The sequence below is a fragment of the Phlebotomus papatasi genome, unplaced genomic scaffold (genome assembly GCF_024763615.1).
Source record: "Phlebotomus papatasi isolate M1 unplaced genomic scaffold, Ppap_2.1 HiC_scaffold_172, whole genome shotgun sequence".
Taxonomy (NCBI): Eukaryota; Metazoa; Arthropoda; class Insecta; order Diptera; family Psychodidae; genus Phlebotomus; species Phlebotomus papatasi.
Window position 1 is genome coordinate 1 of NW_026604414.1, and position 20311 is coordinate 20311.

Sequence of the window (20311 nt, forward strand, 5' to 3'; positions counted from 1 at the left end):
TTGAGGAATTACCTAAGGAATTTTCCTTTAGAGTACCATAGGAACTGCATGGGAAATTTTAACTAGAAAATTACCTTGGGAGTACGGCTGGTACTCCCAAGGTAATTTTCCAGGACACTCGGTAATTTCCCTAAATATTCCATATGTATTTTCCTTTGGGAAACCTGGGTGAACATTTGGGGAAATTTCCAGAAGTCATTATAGAAATTCCCTTAGGAAGAACATGGAAAATCATTGAGGAATTACCTAAGGAATTTTCCTTTAGAGTACCATAGGAACTGCATGGGAAATTTTAACTAGAAAATTACCTTGGGAGTACGGCTGGTACTCCCAAGGTAATTTTCCAGGACACTCGGGTAATTTCCCTAAATATTCCATATGTATTTTTCCTTTGGGAAACCTGGGTGAACATTTGGGGAAATTTCCAGAAGTCATTATAGAAATTCCCTTAGGAAGAACATGGAAAATCATTGAGGAATTACCTAGGGAATTTTCCTTTAGAATACCGTAGGAACTGCATGGGGGATTTTCACTAGAAAATTACCTTGGGAGTACCGCTGGTACTCCCAAGGTAATTTTCCAGGACACTCGGGTAATTTCCCCTAAATATTCCATATGTATTTTCCTTTGGGAAACCTGGGTGAACATTTGGGGAAATTTCCAGAAGTCATTATAGAAATTACCTTAGGAAGAACATGGAAAATCATTGAGGAATTACCTAGGGAATTTTCCTTTAGAATACCGTAGGAACTGCATGGGGGATTTTCACTAGAAAATTACCTTGGGAGTACGGCTGGTACTCCCAAGGTAATTTTCCAGGACACTCGGGTAATTTCCCTAAATATTCCATATGTATTTTCCTTTGGAAACCTGGGTGAACATTTGGGGAAATTTCCAGAAGTCATTATAGAAATTCCCTTAGGAAGAACATGGAAAATCATTGAGGAATTACCTAAGGAATTTTCCTTTAGAGTACCATAGGAACTGCATGGGAAATTTTTGTGGGAGAATGTCAACAATGCCCAACCGCCTCTCAAATTTGAATTCAGGATTTTAGGCGAGTTTGGGCCACTTTGGGAAATTTCCCCTTCTGGGATTTTCTCCTTGCCTTTCTGGCAACTCAGCGATTTTCACTCTCTTGGATTTTTGCTCTTGACAAATCATCACGCGTCTTTTCTTTTCTTTAATTAATCTTGTTAATTATCAGTAATCTTTCCGCTATCGAAGTAAAAATAAATAGTTTTTCAAAAGTCATTTGTGTTTGAATTTAACGAGGATCGAAGTTTCTCAAAGGACAACAGGAGAATAGGGAAAATCGATTCAAACCGGATCATAACCCTATTCTTCCTTACAGGTACTGATTTATCACAGACAAGGTGGGCATTATTGGGCAGGAAATATAAAGGTGTTTCATAAACTATTCCAGGTACTTTATATCACAGTCAGGGATAAGACAGGGAGAGATTGCTAAAGCTTTCTTATTCTAATATTCAGGTAACAAGCTCACACATAATCTGGTCATTCAAACCGGATCATAACCCTATTCTTCCTTACAGGTACTGATTTATCACAGACAAGGTGGGCATTATTGGGCAGGAAATATAAAGGTGTTTCATAAACTATTCCAGGTACTTTATATCACAGTAAGGGATAAGACAGGGAGAGATTGCTAAAGGTTTCTTATTCTAATATTCAGGTAACAAGCTCACACATAATCTGGTCCTTCTCCCTACAAGTTCAGCCACCTATAGGACAATCTGGTCCGTCTCTCTACAAATTGAACCATCTACGGGACCATAATCTGGTCCTGGTCCCACAAGTTGATCCACATACGGGATTTCGAGATGTCTCAGCCTATAAGTCTTTCCAATTTGGAGCGCAATCAGCGTGCCGTGTCAAGGCAATTAGATAAACTAATTCTAAGATCCTCCGATGGTGTCAAGCGTACGGCTGAAGAATGGGTGTCAGTCTATGACACTTTGATAGAGCTGAAGAATACCTTCACGGAAAATCAAGGACGCATTTTTGAGGCTGTCGAAGGAAATGAGGAACTCATGCAAAAGGCAGAATCTGAGTATGATGCTTTCACGGACAAGACTTTTTCGCTGATCATGGCTGTACGTGATTCAATAAACATGGCTAGGAAAGAGGAGCGTGATACAGGTTCCAGTCGTGAAGTCAAGAATGCGGAAGGACAACTAGCCGAAATGATGTCGAAGCAAACAGACTTGCTGAAGGATATTGTGGAGCTTCAGAGGGCTTCAAACACTGGCGCAAAAACTAGTGTAACTAAGCTTCCACAATTGCAGCTTCCAACTTTCGGAGGAGAATATTCCAAATGACAGACTTTCCATGACGATTTCAAGAGTACAATCCATGAGAATCCAAATTTGTCTAAAGGTCAAAAGATGCAGTATCTCAAATCGTCACTCAAAGGAGCAGCTGCTGAAACAGCTGAGGAATACAAGATTTCAGATGACAATTATGAGATTCTGTGGGAGTCTCTGCAAAAACAATATGGGAAAAAGGTGCACATTGTTAATGAGTGCATTCAAAAATTCCTTGCTCAAGCCAAAATGAAGGATGGTTCTTTGACTGGGCTCAAGGAATTGACACACACCAGCAAGAGACTCCTCAAGGAATTAAGTAACTTGGGTTCCGAATATTTGACGATTGATTCGTGGATCATCTATCTGATGAAACAGCTGTTGGATCAAGAGACTAAGAAAGCATGGGAAGAGAGTCGAGACTCTCACACACTTGCAAATCTTGAGGAATGGTTTGAGTTTCTTGAGACACGCATTGATGCTATGGAGCGCTGGTCAGATAAATCCTCATCAACCAATTCGTCGAACCCTAAACCCATCAAAAAGGCTACATCATCCCAAGGCAGTGTGAAGTCACATCACACTGAGACAGTGACCTGCCGAAAGTGTTCAGGAAGTCATGAACTATTTCAGTGCAAGGAGTTCCACGGGCTGTCTGCTCCAGACCGAAGGAGTTTCGTTTCTCAGCAATCCAGGGTTTGTTTCAATTGTTTGAGATCGGATCATATAGCGAGGTATTGTCAGTCCAAATCAAGGTGTACTTCCTGCAACAGTAGGCATCACTCATTGCTTCATGTGGAGCAAGCTCCAGCTCCAGCTCCGGCTGGTGCTTCAGCTCCTGCTCCCACTCCAGAGGTTCCAAGGCAAGCGACAATTGAATCTGAGGTTCCAGCATTGACCACACATCACTCAATTGTCCACAAAAAGGCGTTGCTTCCTACTGCTCTTGTCAAGGTTATAGACAGTCAGGGATCGCAACAAATCTGTCGGATACTCATCGATGGTGAAGGTGAATGTACACTCATTTCAGAGGCGTGTGTACAGAGACTTGGTATAGCGCGTCGACAGGCCAAAATTGCGATAAAAGGGGCTGCAGAAGCCACAGTGGGATACACTAGAGGATTGGTGTCTATCCAGCTCACATCGATCCACAATCCGACTGAGCATCTTGCTGTCGAGGCCTACATGTTGTCACATCTCACATCACAAATGCCATCAGCTGAAATTGTTCAGGCTAAGTGCTGGAAGCAATTCCAGACACTTCAACTTGCAGATCCGCAGTATCATACTCCTGGTAGTATTGATATCATTTTGGGAGCGGAGTACGCAATGGCAATTAACCTTCCACAAATCCTGAAGAGCGAAAATGGATCTCCCGTCGCACAGCTGACAATATTTGGGTGGATTCTTGGTGGCAAGATCCACGGGGAGATGCCAAGCATAACCTCACATCACACTCATGTCAATTTGGATGATCTCCTGAAGAGATTTTGGGAGACGGAAGAAGCAACTCCAAATGCCAAAATACGTTCACCGGAAGAGCAGAAATGCGAGGAGCATTTCATCCAGAACGTGAGGAAAACGGATTCTGGTCGATATGAGGTCAGATTGCCCTTCAAGGAAAATGGAAAGGCTCTAGGGGATTCACAATCAGCTGCACTGGCGAGGCTAAGGATCATGGAAAATAAATTCCAAAAGGACAGGGAATTTAAAAGGCAATATACTCAGTTCATGCATGAATATGAGTCAATGAGGCACATGGAGCTAGTTCCTCAGGACGAGGAAATCAGCGATTCACAATCCTACGTCATTCCTCACATGGCAGTTCTGAGGCCATCAAGTACGACCACGAAACTTCGTGTAGTATTTGACGCTTCAGCACGAACAAAACCTAACAATGTTTCGCTGAATGACGTTCTGGCTGTGGGTCCAACTGTACAAGGTGAACTGCTGCATCTTCTTATTCAGTTCCGGACATACAAATATGCATTTACAGCCGATATAGAAAAGATGTATCGGCAAGTGGGAGTGTCAGCCGAGGACAGGGATTTTCAGAGGATCTTATGGCGATATGACAAGGGTCAGGAAGTTCGCACCTACAGGCTCACAACCGTGACATATGGCACTTCCTGCGCGCCATACTTGGCTACACGAACTCTTCAACAAGTGGCTTATGACAATGAGAAGCTCTATCCAGAGGCAGCGCAGCAGATTCTCAACAATTTCTATATGGATGATCTCTTGGGAGGTGCCCAGACGGTACAAGAAGCAACAAAGGTGAGGGAAGATCTACAATCAGTTCTGGACAGCAGCGGATTTCCCTTGAGAAAGTGGGTGACAAATTTGGTCTCACTACTTGAGAAAATCCCAGAGGATCAGCGAGCAATGTCCCCAGAGGACATATATGAGGGTTCTGTCAGTGCATTGGGTCTTCAATGGGCTCCCGGAGATGACAATCTTGGTTTGGTACTGCCTGAAATAACATCATCTCGCACAAAAAGGGAACTTTGTGCTTCTGTGGCTAAGATATTTGACCCCTTGGGATTTATATCTCCAGTCACAGCAGGACTCAAGATGATATTTCAACAGTTGTGGCTCAAACCTGTGTCTTGGGATGACACACTTCCTGATGACATCATGGCAGAAGTCAATCGTTTCCAAGAAGAAATCAGTGTCGTGCAAGGGATGAAAATTCCAAGGTTTATTCCCTCTATTGATTCTCAGATTGACTTAGGGGGGTTCTGTGATGCATCTGAGAAAGGATATGGAGCCGTGATTTACGCGAGAGGGACAGGAGATGATGGGGGGACGACAGTGACTCTCGTGGTGGCCAAATCACGAGTCGCTCCGTTGAAGACATTGTCAATTCCAAGGCTGGAATTGACTGCGGCTTTGCTGTTGAGTCGCTTGTTCACAGAGGTCAAAAAGGGGCTCACGGGATACCAGGTTTCCGTGACAGCATTTACAGACTCAATGGTGGTTCTTTGCTGGCTGCAAAAACATCCGTCTCACTGGAAAACATTTGTGGCTAACCGCACTTCTCAAATTCTGGAAATCATCCCATTCAGTCAGTGGAGGCATGTTATCTCTGAGGAGAATCCAGCGGATAGCATTTCTCGAGGTCTCTCTCCTCGAGCTCTCCTTCAGCATCAGCTGTATTGGAATGGACCGGAGTGGCTCAAGGAGGAAAAGGAGAAGTGGCCTGAATCTCCTTTGGTTCAGGAAAGCGACACAAGTGAAGAAAAGGTGCCTGTGGTGCAAGTGTTTGTGACTGAAACAAAGGAAAATAATTTCGCGAGTGATTTATTTAATCGTTTCTCAAACGTCACAACACTCATTCGTGTAGTCGCGTATTTGCTCAGATGGTCGAAAGTTGACGTTTCAAAAACCCTTCAACAGTCTGCGAGTGAATATCTAACAGTGCAAGAACTCAATTACGCAACGAATGTTTTGATCAGGCTTGTGCAGAAAGAGGAGTTCCCTGACGAACTAAAGTGTCTCCAAAGTGACAATTCAGTGAAACCGGGAAGCAAACTGTCCAAGCTTGTCCCAATCCTGGACGAGAATGGTATCATGAGAGTGAGAGGGCGCATCCAAAACACAAACTTGAGTTTTGACACTCAGCATCCGATAATTCTTCCAGGGAAACATGTGTTTACTCGAAAGTTGATTGAAAGAATTCATGTGACAAATCTCCATTCCGGGACTACTCTCCCACAATCAATCTTGAGAGCAAAATATTGGGTTACCGGGGAGCGAAACAGTGTGAAGGGGGTTATTCATAAGTGTGTGAAGTGTTTTCGCGCAAAACCAAGACAGGAGACACCTCTCATGGGCAATCTTCCGGCCATGAGAGTCCAAGAGGCTAGGGCTTTTCTCAACACGGGCTGTGACTATGCAGGGCCGTTTCTCATCAGGGCTGGGACGGTCAGGAAATCTACAACGACAAAGGCATACATCTGTTTGTTCATTTGTATGGCCACCAAAGCCATACATTTGGAATTGGTCTCGGATTTGTCCACGGAAGCCTTTCTGGCGGCTTTGAGAAGGTTCACAGCGCGTCGTGGACACTGCCAGCATATGTTTTGTGACAATGCCACGAACTTTTGTGCACTCTCCAACACTGTGATGACGTTCGAGGAAATGTACACCGTTCTCACCCAAATAGAGGCATGCTTGAACTCCAGGCCACTTTGCCAGCTCACTGAAGATCCAGAGAACTTTGATGTGCTCACTCCAGGGCATTTTCTCATCGGGCAACCTCTGACATTGCACGCTGGACCCGATCTATTGTCAGAGGACATCAATCGGCTCAAGAGGTGGTACTTACTGCAGCGCTTAGTACAGGAGTTTTGGAAGAAATGGCACCGTGAGTACATCACTTCACTCCAGGAGCGACCGAAGTGGGCAAGAGAGATGAGGAATCTTCAGGTTGGAGATTTAGTGCTCATCAAGTCTGACAACTTGAAGACAGCGACTTGGTCACTGGGCAGAGTGATCGAAACTCATCCGGGAGCAGATTCCGTGGTTCGTGTGGTCACCCTGAAGACATCTAGTGGCCTCACCAGGAGGGCAGTCAACAAATTATCCAAACTGTCCGTGGATTAGATGAGAATTCTCTCATCCGGGGAGAAGAGAATAGGGAAAATCAATTCAAACCGGATCATAACCCTATTCTTCCTTACAGGTACTGATTTATCACAGACAAGGTGGGCATTAGTGGGCAGGAAATATAAAGGTGTTTCATAAACTATTCCAGGTACTTTATATCACAGTCAGGGATAAGACAGGGAGAGATTGCTAAAGCTTTCTTATTCTAATATTCAGGTAACAAGCTCACACACTTGGGTAATTTCCCTAAATATTCCATATGTATTTTCCTTTGGGAAACCTGGGTGAACATTTGGGGAAATTTCCAGAAGTCATTATAGAAATTCCCTTAGGAAGAACATGGAAAATCATTGAGGAATTACCTAAGGAATTTTCCTTTAGAATACCGTAGGAACTGCATGGGAAATTTTAACTAGAAAATTACCTTAGGAGTACGGCTGGTACTCCCAAGGTAATTTTCCAGGACACTCGGGTAATTTCCCTAAATATTCCATAGGTATTTTCCTTGGGGAAACCTGGGTGAACATTTGGGGAAATTTCCAGAAGTCATTATAGAAATTCCCTTAGGAAGAACATGGAAAATCATTGAGGAATTACCTAAGGAATTTTCCTTTAGAGTACCATAGGAACTGCATGGGAAATTTTAACTAGAAAATTACCTTGGGAGTACGGCTGGTACTCCCAAGGTAATTTTCCAGGACACTCGGGTAATTTCCCTAAATATTCCATATGTATTTTCCTTTGGGAAACCTGGGTGAACATTTGGGGAAATTTCCAGAAGTCATTATAGAAATTCCCTTAGGAAGAACATGGAAAATCATTGAGGAATTACCTAAGGAATTTTCCTTTAGAGTACCATAGGAACTGCATGGGAAATTTTAACTAGAAAATTACCTTGGGAGTACGGCTGGTACTCCCAAGGTAATTTTCCAGGACACTCGGGTAATTTCCCTAAATATTCCATATGTATTTTCCTTTGGGAAACCTGGGTGAACATTTGGGGAAATTTCCAGAAGTCATTATAGAAATTCCCTTAGGAAGAACATGGAAAATCATTGAGGAATTACCTAAGGAATTTTCCTTTAGAGTACCATAGGAACTGCATGGGAAATTTTAACTAGAAAATTACCTTGGGAGTACGGCTGGTACTCCCAAGGTAATTTTCCAGGACACTCGGGTAATTTCCCTAAATATTCCATATGTATTTTCCTTTGGGAAACCTGGGTGAACATTTGGGGAAATTTCCAGAAGTCATTATAGAAATTCCCTTAGGAAGAACATGGAAAATCATTGAGGAATTACCTAAGGAATTTTCCTTTAGAGTACCATAGGAACTGCATGGGAAATTTTAACTAGAAAATTACCTTGGGAGTACGGCTGGTACTCCCAAGGTAATTTTCCAGGACACTCGGGTAATTTCCCTAAATATTCCATATGTATTTTCCTTTGGGAAACCTGGGTGAACATTTGGGGAAATTTCCAGAAGTCATTATAGAAATTCCCTTAGGAAGAACATGGAAAATCATTGAGGAATTACCTAGGGAATTTTCCTTTAGAATGCCGTAGGAACTGCATGGGGGATTTTCACTAACAAATTACCTCGGGAATACGGTGGGTACTCCCAAGGTAATTTTCCAGGACACTCGGGTAATTTCCCTAAATATTCCATATGTATTTTCCTTTGGGAAACCTGGGTGAACATTTGGGGAAATTTCCAGAAGTCATTATAGAAATTCCCTTAGGAAGAACATGGAAAATCATTGAGGAATTACCTAAGGAATTTTCCTTTAGAGTACCATAGGAACTGCATGGGAAATTTTAACTAGAAAATTACCTTGGGAGTACGGCTGGTACTCCCAAGGTAATTTTCCAGGACACTCGGGTAATTTCCCTAAATATTCCATATGTATTTTCCTTTGGGAAACCTGGGTGAACATTTGGGGAAATTTCCAGAAGTCATTATAGAAATTCCCTTAGGAAGAACATGGAAAATCATTGAGGAATTACCTAAGGAATTTTCCTTTAGAATACCGTAGGAACTGCATGGGAAATTTTAACTAGAAAATTACCTTGGGAGTACGGCTGGTACTCCCAAGGTAATTTTCCAGGACACTCGGGTAATTTCCCTAAATATTCCATATGTATTTTCCTTTGGGAAACCTGGGTGAACATTTGGGGAAATTTCCAGAAGTCATTATAGAAATTCCCTTAGGAAGAACATGGAAAATCATTGAGGAATTACCTAAGGAATTTTCCTTTAGAATACCGTAGGAACTGCATGGGGGATTTTCACTAGAAAATTACCTTGGGAGTACGGCTGGTACTCCCAAGGTAATTTTCCAGGACACTCGGGTAATTTCCCTAAATATTCCATATGTATTTTCCTTTGGGAAACCTGGGTGAACATTTGGGGAAATTTCCAGAAGTCATTATAGAAATTCCCTTAGGAAGAACATGGAAAATCATTGAGGAATTACCTAAGGAATTTTCCTTTAGAGTACCATAGGAACTGCATGGGAAATTTTAACTAGAAAATTACCTTGGGAGTACGGCTGGTACTCCCAAGGTAATTTTCCAGGACACTCGGGTAATTTCCCTAAATATTCCATATGTATTTTCCTTTGGGAAACCTGGGTGAACATTTGGGGAAATTTCCAGAAGTCATTATAGAAATTCCCTTAGGAAGAACATGGAAAATCATTGAGGAATTACCTAAGGAATTTTCCTTTAGAGTACCATAGGAACTGCATGGGAAATTTTAACTAGAAAATTACCTCGGGAATACGGTGGGTACTCCCAAGGTAATTTTCCAGGACACTCGGGTAATTTCCCTAAATATTCCATATGTATTTTCCTTTGGGAAACCTGGGTGAACATTTGGGGAAATTTCCAGAAGTCATTATAGAAATTCCCTTAGGAAGAACATGGAAAATCATTGAGGAATTACCTAAGGAATTTTCCTTTAGAGTACCGTAGGAACTGCATGGGAAATTTTAACTAGAAAATTACCTTGGGAGTACGGCTGGTACTCCCAAGGTAATTTTCCAGGACACTCGGGTAATTTCCCTAAATATTCCATATGTATTTTCCTTTGGGAAACCTGGGTGAACATTTGGGGAAATTTCCAGAAGTCATTATAGAAATTCCCTTAGGAAGAACATGGAAAATCATTGAGGAATTACCTAAGGAATTTTCCTTTAGAGTACCATAGGAACTGCATGGGGGATTTTCACTAGAAAATTACCTTGGGAGTACGGCTGGTACTCCCAAGGTAATTTTCCAGGACACTCGGGTAATTTCCCTAAATATTCCATATGTATTTTCCTTTGGGAAACCTGGGTGAACATTTGGGGAAATTTCCAGAAGTCATTATAGAAATTCCCTTAGGAAGAACATGGAAAATCATTGAGGAATTACCTAAGGAATTTTCCTTTAGAGTACCATAGGAACTGCATGGGAAATTTTAACTAGAAAATTACCTTGGGAGTACGGCTGGTACTCCCAAGGTAATTTTCCAGGACACTCGGGTAATTTCCCTAAATATTCCATATGTATTTTCCTTTGGGAAACCTGGGTGAACATTTGGGGAAATTTCCAGAAGTCATTATAGAAATTCCCTTAGGAAGAACATGGAAAATCATTGAGGAATTACCTAGGGAATTTTCCTTTAGAATACCATAGGAACTGCATGGGGGATTTTCACTAACAAATTACCTCGGGAATACGGTGGGTACTCCCAAGGTAATTTTCCAGGACACTCGGGTAATTTCCCTAAATATTCCATATGTATTTTCCTTTGGGAAACCTGGGTGAACATTTGGGGAAATTTCCAGAAGTCATTATAGAAATTCCCTTAGGAAGAACATGGAAAATCATTGAGGAATTACCTAAGGAATTTTCCTTTAGAGTACCATAGGAACTGCATGGGAAATTTTAACTAGAAAATTACCTTGGGAGTACGGCTGGTACTCCCAAGGTAATTTTCCAGGACACTCGGGTAATTTCCCTAAATATTCCATATGTATTTTCCTTTGGGAAACCTGGGTGAACATTTGGGGAAATTTCCAGAAGTCATTATAGAAATTCCCTTAGGAAGAACATGGAAAATCATTGAGGAATTACCTAGGGAATTTTCCTTTAGAATACCGTAGGAACTGCATGGGGGATTTTGACTAACAAATTACCTCGGGAATACGGTGGGTACTCCCAAGGTAATTTTCCAGGACACTCGGGTAATTTCCCTAAATATTCCATATGTATTTTCCTTTGGGAAACCTGGGTGAACATTTGGGGAAATTTCCAGAAGTCATTATAGAAATTCCCTTAGGAAGAACATGGAAAATCATTGAGGAATTACCTAAGGAATTTTCCTTTAGAGTACCATAGGAACTGCATGGGAAATTTTAACTAGAAAATTACCTTGGGAGTACGGCTGGTACTCCCAAGGTAATTTTCCAGGACACTCGGGTAATTTCCCTAAATATTCCATAGGTATTTTCCTTTGGGAAACCTGGGTGAACATTTGGGGAAATTTCCAGAAGTCATTATAGAAATTCCCTTAGGAAGAACATGGAAAATCATTGAGGAATTACCTAAGGAATTTTCCTTTAGAGTACCATAGGAACTGCATGGGAAATTTTAACTAGAAAATTACCTTGGGAGTACGGCTGGTACTCCCAAGGTAATTTTCCAGGACACTCGGGTAATTTCCCTAAATATTCCATATGTATTTTCCTTTGGGAAACCTGGGTGAACATTTGGGGAAATTTCCAGAAGTCATTATAGAAATTCCCTTAGGAAGAACATGGAAAATCATTGAGGAATTACCTAGGGAATTTTCCTTTAGAATACCGTAGGAACTGCATGGGGGATTTTCACTAACAAATTACCTCGGGAATACGGTGGGTACTCCCAAGGTAATTTTCCAGGACACTCGCGTAATTTCCCTAAATATTCCATATGTATTTTCCTTTGGGAAACCTGGGTGAACATTTGGGGAAATTTCCAGAAGTCATTATAGAAATTCCCTTAGGAAGAACATGGAAAATCATTGAGGAATTACCTAAGGAATTTTCCTTTAGAGTACCATAGGAACTGCATGGGAAATTTTAACTAGAAAATTACCTTGGGAGTACGGCTGGTACTCCCAAGGTAATTTTCCAGGACACTCGGGTAATTTCCCTAAATATTCCATATGTATTTTCCTTTGGGAAACCTGGGTGAACATTTGGGGAAATTTCCAGAAGTCATTATAGAAATTCCCTTAGGAAGAACATGGAAAATCATTGAGGAATTACCTAAGGAATTTTCCTTTAGAGTACCATAGGAACTGCATGGGAAATTTTAACTAGAAAATTACCTTGGGAGTACGGCTGGTACTCCCAAGGTAATTTTCCAGGACACTCGGGTAATTTCCCTAAATATTCCATATGTATTTTCCTTTGGGAAACCTGGGTGAACATTTGGGGAAATTTCCAGAAGTCATTATAGAAATTCCCTTAGGAAGAACATGGAAAATCATTGAGGAATTACCTAAGGAATTTTCCTTTAGAGTACCATAGGAACTGCATGGGAAATTTTAACTAGAAAATTACCTTGGGAGTACGGCTGGTACTCCCAAGGTAATTTTCCAGGACACTCGGGTAATTTCCCTAAATATTCCATATGTATTTTCCTTTGGGAAACCTGGGTGAACATTTGGGGAAATTTCCAGAAGTCATTATAGAAATTCCCTTAGGAAGAACATGGAAAATCATTGAGGAATTACCTAGGGAATTTTCCTTTAGAATACCGTAGGAACTGCATGGGGGATTTTGACTACCTCGGGCTGGTACTCCCAAGGTAATTTTCCAGGACACTCGGGTAATTTCCCTAAATATTCCATATGTATTTTCCTTTGGGAAACCTGGGTGAACATTTGGGGAAATTTCCAGAAGTCATTATAGAAAAGGGTAATTTTCCAGGGAATTTTCCTTTAGAATACCGTAGGAACTCGGGACTAACAAATTACCTATATGGGTACTCCCAAGGTAATTTTCCAGGACACTCGGGTAATTTCCCTAAATATTCCATATGTATTTTCCTTTGGGAAACCTGGGTGAACATTTGGGGAAATTTCCAGAAGTCATTATAGAAATTCCCTTAGGAAGAACATGGAAAATCATTGAGGAATTACCTAAGGAATTTTCCTTTAGAGTACCATAGGAACTGCATGGGAAATTTTAACTAGAAAATTACCTTGGGAGTACGGCTGGTACTCCCAAGGTAATTTTCCAGGACACTCGGGTAATTTCCCTAAATATTCCATAGGTATTTTCCTTTGGGAAACCTGGGTGAACATTTGGGGAAATTTCCAGAAGTCATTATAGAAATTCCCTTAGGAAGAACATGGAAAATCATTGAGGAATTACCTAAGGAATTTTCCTTTAGAGTACCATAGGAACTGCATGGGAAATTTTAACTAGAAAATTACCTTGGGAGTACGGCTGGTACTCCCAAGGTAATTTTCCAGGACACTCGGGTAATTTCCCTAAATATTCCATATGTATTTTCCTTTGGGAAACCTGGGTGAACATTTGGGGAAATTTCCAGAAGTCATTATAGAAATTCCCTTAGGAAGAACATGGAAAATCATTGAGGAATTACCTAAGGAATTTTCCTTTAGAGTACCATAGGAACTGCATGGGAAATTTTAACTAGAAAATTACCTTGGGAGTACGGCTGGTACTCCCAAGGTAATTTTCCAGGACACTCGGGTAATTTCCCTAAATATTCCATATGTATTTTCCTTTCGGAAACCTGGGTGAACATTTGGGGAAATTTCCAGAAGTCATTATAGAAATTCCCTTAGGAAGAACATGGAAAATCATTGAGGAATTACCTAGGGAATTTTCCTTTAGAATACCGTAGGAACTGCATGGGGGATTTTGACTAACAAATTACCTCGGGAATACGGTGGGTACTCCCAAGGTAATTTTCCAGGACACTCGGGTAATTTCCCTAAATATTCCATATGTATTTTCCTTTGGGAAACCTGGGTGAACATTTGGGGAAATTTCCAGAAGTCATTATAGAAATTCCCTTAGGAAGAACATGGAAAATCATTGAGGAATTACCTAAGGAATTTTCCTTTAGAGTACCATAGGAACTGCATGGGAAATTTTAACTAGAAAATTACCTTGGGAGTACGGCTGGTACTCCCAAGGTAATTTTCCAGGACACTCGGGTAATTTCCCTAAATATTCCATAGGTATTTTCCTTTGGGAAACCTGGGTGAACATTTGGGGAAATTTCCAGAAGTCATTATAGAAATTCCCTTAGGAAGAACATGGAAAATCATTGAGGAATTACCTAAGGAATTTTCCTTTAGAGTACCATAGGAACTGCATGGGGGATTTTCACTAGAACATTACCTTGGGAGTACGGCTGGTACTCCCAAGGTAATTTTCCAGGACACTCGGGTAATTTCCCTAAATATTCCATAGGTATTTTCCTTTGGGAAACCTGGGTGAACATTTGGGGAAATTTCCAGAAGTCATTATAGAAATTCCCTTAGGAAGAACATGGAAAATCATTGAGGAATTACCTAAGGAATTTTCCTTTAGAGTACCATAGGAACTGCATGGGAAATTTTAACTAGAAAATTACCTTGGGAGTACGGCTGGTACTCCCAAGGTAATTTTCCAGGACACTCGGGTAATTTCCCTAAATATTCCATATGTATTTTCCTTTGGGAAACCTGGGTGAACATTTGGGGAAATTTCCAGAAGTCATTATAGAAATTCCCTTAGGAAGAACATGGAAAATCATTGAGGAATTACCTAGGGAATTTTCCTTTAGAGTACCATAGGAACTGCATGGGAAATTTTAACTAGAAAATTACCTTGGGAGTACGGCTGGTACTCCCAAGGTAATTTTCCAGGACACTCGGGTAATTTCCCTAAATATTCCATAGGTATTTTCCTTTGGGAAACCTGGGTGAACATTTGGGGAAATTTCCAGAAGTCATTATAGAAATTCCCTTAGGAAGAACATGGAAAATCATTGAGGAATTACCTAAGGAATTTTCCTTTAGAGTACCATAGGAACTGCATGGGAAATTTTAACTAGAAAATTACCTTGGGAGTACGGCTGGTACTCCCAAGGTAATTTTCCAGGACACTCGGGTAATTTCCCTAAATATTCCATATGTATTTTCCTTTGGGAAACCTGGGTGAACATTTGGGGAAATTTCCAGAAGTCATTATAGAAATTCCCTTAGGAAGAACATGGAAAATCATTGAGGAATTACCTAGGGAATTTTCCTTTAGAATACCGTAGGAACTGCATGGGGGATTTTCACTAACAAATTACCTCGGGAATACGGTGGGTACTCCCAAGGTAATTTTCCAGGACACTCGCGTAATTTCCCTAAATATTCCATATGTATTTTCCTTTGGGAAACCTGGGTGAACATTTGGGGAAATTTCCAGAAGTCATTATAGAAATTCCCTTAGGAAGAACATGGAAAATCATTGAGGAATTACCTAAGGAATTTTCCTTTAGAGTACCATAGGAACTGCATGGGAAATTTTAACTAGAAAATTACCTTGGGAGTACGGCTGGTACTCCCAAGGTAATTTTCCAGGACACTCGGGTAATTTCCCTAAATATTCCATATGTATTTTCCTTTGGGAAACCTGGGTGAACATTTGGGGAAATTTCCAGAAGTCATTATAGAAATTCCCTTAGGAAGAACATGGAAAATCATTGAGGAATTACCTAAGGAATTTTCCTTTAGAGTACCATAGGAACTGCATGGGAAATTTTAACTAGAAAATTACCTTGGGAGTACGGCTGGTACTCCCAAGGTAATTTTCCAGGACACTCGGGTAATTTCCCTAAATATTCCATATGTATTTTCCTTTGGGAAACCTGGGTGAACATTTGGGGAAATTTCCAGAAGTCATTATAGAAATTCCCTTAGGAAGAACATGGAAAATCATTGAGGAATTACCTAAGGAATTTTCCTTTAGAGTACCATAGGAACTGCATGGGAAATTTTAACTAGAAAATTACCTTGGGAGTACGGCTGGTACTCCCAAGGTAATTTTCCAGGACACTCGGGTAATTTCCCTAAATATTCCATATGTATTTTCCTTTGGGAAACCTGGGTGAACATTTGGGGAAATTTCCAGAAGTCATTATAGAAATTCCCTTAGGAAGAACATGGAAAATCATTGAGGAATTACCTAGGGAATTTTCCTTTAGAATACCGTAGGAACTGCATGGGGGATTTTGACTAACAAATTACCTCGGGAATACGGTGGGTACTCCCAAGGTAATTTTCCAGGACACTCGGGTAATTTCCCTAAATATTCCATATGTATTTTCCTTTGGGAAACCTGGGTGAACATTTGGGGAAATTTCCAGAAGTCATTATAGAAATTCCCTTAGGAAGAACATGGAAAATCATTGAGGAATTACCTAAGGAATTTTCCTTTAGAGTACCATAGGAACTGCATGGGAAATTTTAACTAGAAAATTACCTTGGGAGTACGGCTGGTACTCCCAAGGTAATTTTCCAGGACACTCGGGTAATTTCCCTAAATATTCCATAGGTATTTTCCTTTGGGAAACCTGGGTGAACATTTGGGGAAATTTCCAGAAGTCATTATAGAAATTCCCTTAGGAAGAACATGGAAAATCATTGAGGAATTACCTAAGGAATTTTCCTTTAGAGTACCATAGGAACTGCATGGGAAATTTTAACTAGAAAATTACCTTGGGAGTACGGCTGGTACTCCCAAGGTAATTTTCCAGGACACTCGGGTAATTTCCCTAAATATTCCATATGTATTTTCCTTTGGGAAACCTGGGTGAACATTTGGGGAAATTTCCAGAAGTCATTATAGAAATTCCCTTAGGAAGAACATGGAAAATCATTGAGGAATTACCTAAGGAATTTTCCTTTAGAGTACCATAGGAACTGCATGGGAAATTTTAACTAGAAAATTACCTTGGGAGTACGGCTGGTACTCCCAAGGTAATTTTCCAGGACACTCGGGTAATTTCCCTAAATATTCCATATGTATTTTCCTTTCGGAAACCTGGGTGAACATTTGGGGAAATTTCCAGAAGTCATTATAGAAATTCCCTTAGGAAGAACATGGAAAATCATTGAGGAATTACCTAGGGAATTTTCCTTTAGAATACCGTAGGAACTGCATGGGGGATTTTCACTAACAAATTACCTCGGGAATACGGTGGGTACTCCCAAGGTAATTTTCCAGGACACTCGGGTAATTTCCCTAAATATTCCATATGTATTTTCCTTTGGGAAACCTGGGTGAACATTTTGGGAAATTTCCAGAAGTCATTATAGAAATTCCCTTAGGAAGAACATGGAAAATCATTGAGGAATTACCTAAGGAATTTTCCTTTAGAGTACCATAGGAACTGCATGGGAAATTTTAACTAGAAAATTACCTTGGGAGTACGGCTGGTACTCCCAAGGTAATTTTCCAGGACACTCGGGTAATTTCCCTAAATATTCCATAGGTATTTTCCTTTGGGAAACCTGGGTGAACATTTGGGGAAATTTCCAGAAGTCATTATAGAAATTCCCTTAGGAAGAACATGGAAAATCATTGAGGAATTACCTAAGGAATTTTCCTTTAGAGTACCATAGGAACTGCATGGGAAATTTTAACTAGAAAATTACCTTGGGAGTACGGCTGGTACTCCCAAGGTAATTTTCCAGGACACTCGGGTAATTTCCCTAAATATTCCATATGTATTTTCCTTTGGGAAACCTGGGTGAACATTTGGGGAAATTTCCAGAAGTCATTATAGAAATTCCCTTAGGAAGAACATGGAAAATCATTGAGGAATTACCTAAGGAATTTTCCTTTAGAGTACCATAGGAACTGCATGGGAAATTTTAACTAGAAAATTACCTTGGGAGTACGGCTGGTACTCCCAAGGTAATTTTCCAGGACACTCGGGTAATTTCCCTAAATATTCCATATGTATTTTCCTTTGGGAAACCTGGGTGAACATTTGGGGAAATTTCCAGAAGTCATTATAGAAATTCCCTTAGGAAGAACATGGAAAATCATTGAGGAATTACCTAGGGAATTTTCCTTTAGAATACCGTAGGAACTGCATGGGGGATTTTCACTAACAAATTACCTCGGGAATACGGTGGGTACTCCCAAGGTAATTTTCCAGGACACTCGCGTAATTTCCCTAAATATTCCATATGTATTTTCCTTTGGGAAACCTGGGTGAACATTTGGGGAAATTTCCAGAAGTCATTATAGAAATTCCCTTAGGAAGAACATGGAAAATCATTGAGGAATTACCTAAGGAATTTTCCTTTAGAGTACCATAGGAACTGCATGGGAAATTTTAACTAGAAAATTACCTTGGGAGTACGGCTGGTACTCCCAAGGTAATTTTCCAGGACACTCGGGTAATTTCCCTAAATATTCCATAGGTATTTTCCTTTGGGAAACCTGGGTGAACATTTGGGGAAATTTCCAGAAGTCATTATAGAAATTCCCTTAGGAAGAACATGGAAAATCATTGAGGAATTACCTAAGGAATTTTCCTTTAGAGTACCATAGGAACTGCATGGGAAATTTTAACTAGAAAATTACCTTGGGAGTACGGCTGGTACTCCCAAGGTAATTTTCCAGGACACTCGGGTAATTTCCCTAAATATTCCATATGTATTTTCCTTTGGGAAACCTGGGTGAACATTTGGGGAAATTTCCAGAAGTCATTATAGAAATTTTCCCTTAGGAAGAACATGTAATTTCCCTAAATATTCCATATGTAAAACCTGGGTCATTGAGGAAATTACCTACCTAGGGAATTTTCCTTTAGAATACCGTAGGAACTGCATGGGGGATTTTCACTAACAAATTACCTCGGGAATACGGTGGGTACTCCCAAGGTAATTTTCCAGGACACTCGGGTAATTTCCCTAAATATTCCATATGTATTTTCCTTTGGGAAACCTGGGTGAACATTTGGGGAAATTTCCAGAAGTCATTATAGAAATTCCCTTAGGAAGAACATGGAAAATCATTGAGGAATTACCTAAGGAATTTTCCTTTAGAGTACCATAGGAACTGCATGGGAAATTTTAACTAGAAAATTACCTTGGGAGTACGGCTGGTACTCCCAAGGTAATTTTCCAGGACACTCGGGTAATTTCCCTAAATATTCCATAGGTATTTTCCTTTGGGAAACCTGGGTGAACATTTGGGGAAATTTCCAGAAGTCATTATAGAAATTCCCTTAGGAAGAACATGGAAAATCATTGAGGAATTACCTAAGGAATTTTCCTTTAGAGTACCATAGGAACTGCATGGGAAATTTTAACTAGAAAATTACCTTGGGAGTACGGCTGGTACTCCCAAGGTAATTTTCCAGGACACTCGGGTAACTGCCCTAAATATTCCATATGTATTTTCCTTTGGGAAACCTGGGTGAACATTTGGGGAAATTTCCAGAAGTCATTATAGAAATTCCCTTAGGAAGAACATGGAAAATCATTGAGGAATTACCTAAGGAATTTTCCTTTAGAGTACCATAGGAACTGCATGGGAAATTTTAACTAGAAAATTACCTTGGGAGTACGGCTGGTACTCCCAAGGTAATTTTCCAGGACACTCGGGTAATTTCCCTAAATATTCCATATGTATTTTCCTTTGGGAAACCTGGGTGAACATTTGGGGAAATTTCCAGAAGTCATTATAGAAATTCCCTTAGGAAGAACATGGAAAATCATTGAGGAATTACCTAGGGAATTTTCCTTTAGAGTACCATAGGAACTGCATGGGAAATTTTAACTAGAAAATTACCTTGGGAGTACGGCTGGTACTCCCAAGGTAATTTTCCAGGACACTCGGGTAATTTCCCTAAATATTCCATATGTATTTTCCTTTGGGAAACCTGGGTGAACATTTGGGGAAATTTCCAGAAGTCATTATAGAAATTCCCTTAGGAAGAACATGGAAAATCATTGAGGAATTACCTAAGGAATTTTCCTTTAGAGTACCATAGGAACTGCATGGGAAATTTTAACTAGAAAATTACCTTGGGAGTACGGTACTGGTACTCCCAAGGTAATTTTCCAGGACACTCGGGTAATTTCCCTAAATATTCCATATGTATTTTCCTTTGGGAAACCTGGGTGAACATTTGGGGAAATTTCCAGAAGTCATTATAGAAATTCCCTTAGGAAGAACATGGAAAATCATTGAGGAATTACCTAAGGAATTTTCCTTTAGAGTACCATAGGAACTGCATGGGAAATTTTAACTAGAAAATTACCTTGGGAGTACGGCTGGTACTCCCAAGGTAATTTTCCAGGACACTCG

The 20311-nt window shown here is 40.4% G+C and overlaps 1 protein-coding gene across 1 annotated transcript; it reads left to right on the forward strand.

Moving 5' to 3' along the window:
• The first annotated feature begins 2408 nt into the window (after window positions 1-2408).
• On the forward strand, window positions 2409-6935 carry LOC129808892 (uncharacterized). The gene has a single exon (XM_055858797.1). The coding sequence runs from the start codon at window positions 2409-2411 to the stop codon at window positions 6933-6935; it is 4527 nt and encodes a 1508-aa protein (XP_055714772.1).
• Window positions 6936-20311: the final 13376 nt, after the last annotated feature.

Excerpts from the sequence above, each read along its gene's own strand:
- LOC129808892 (XM_055858797.1), top strand. The coding sequence starts at position 2,409 with ATGCAGTATCTCAAATCGTCACTCAAAGGAGCAGCTGCTGAAACAGCT.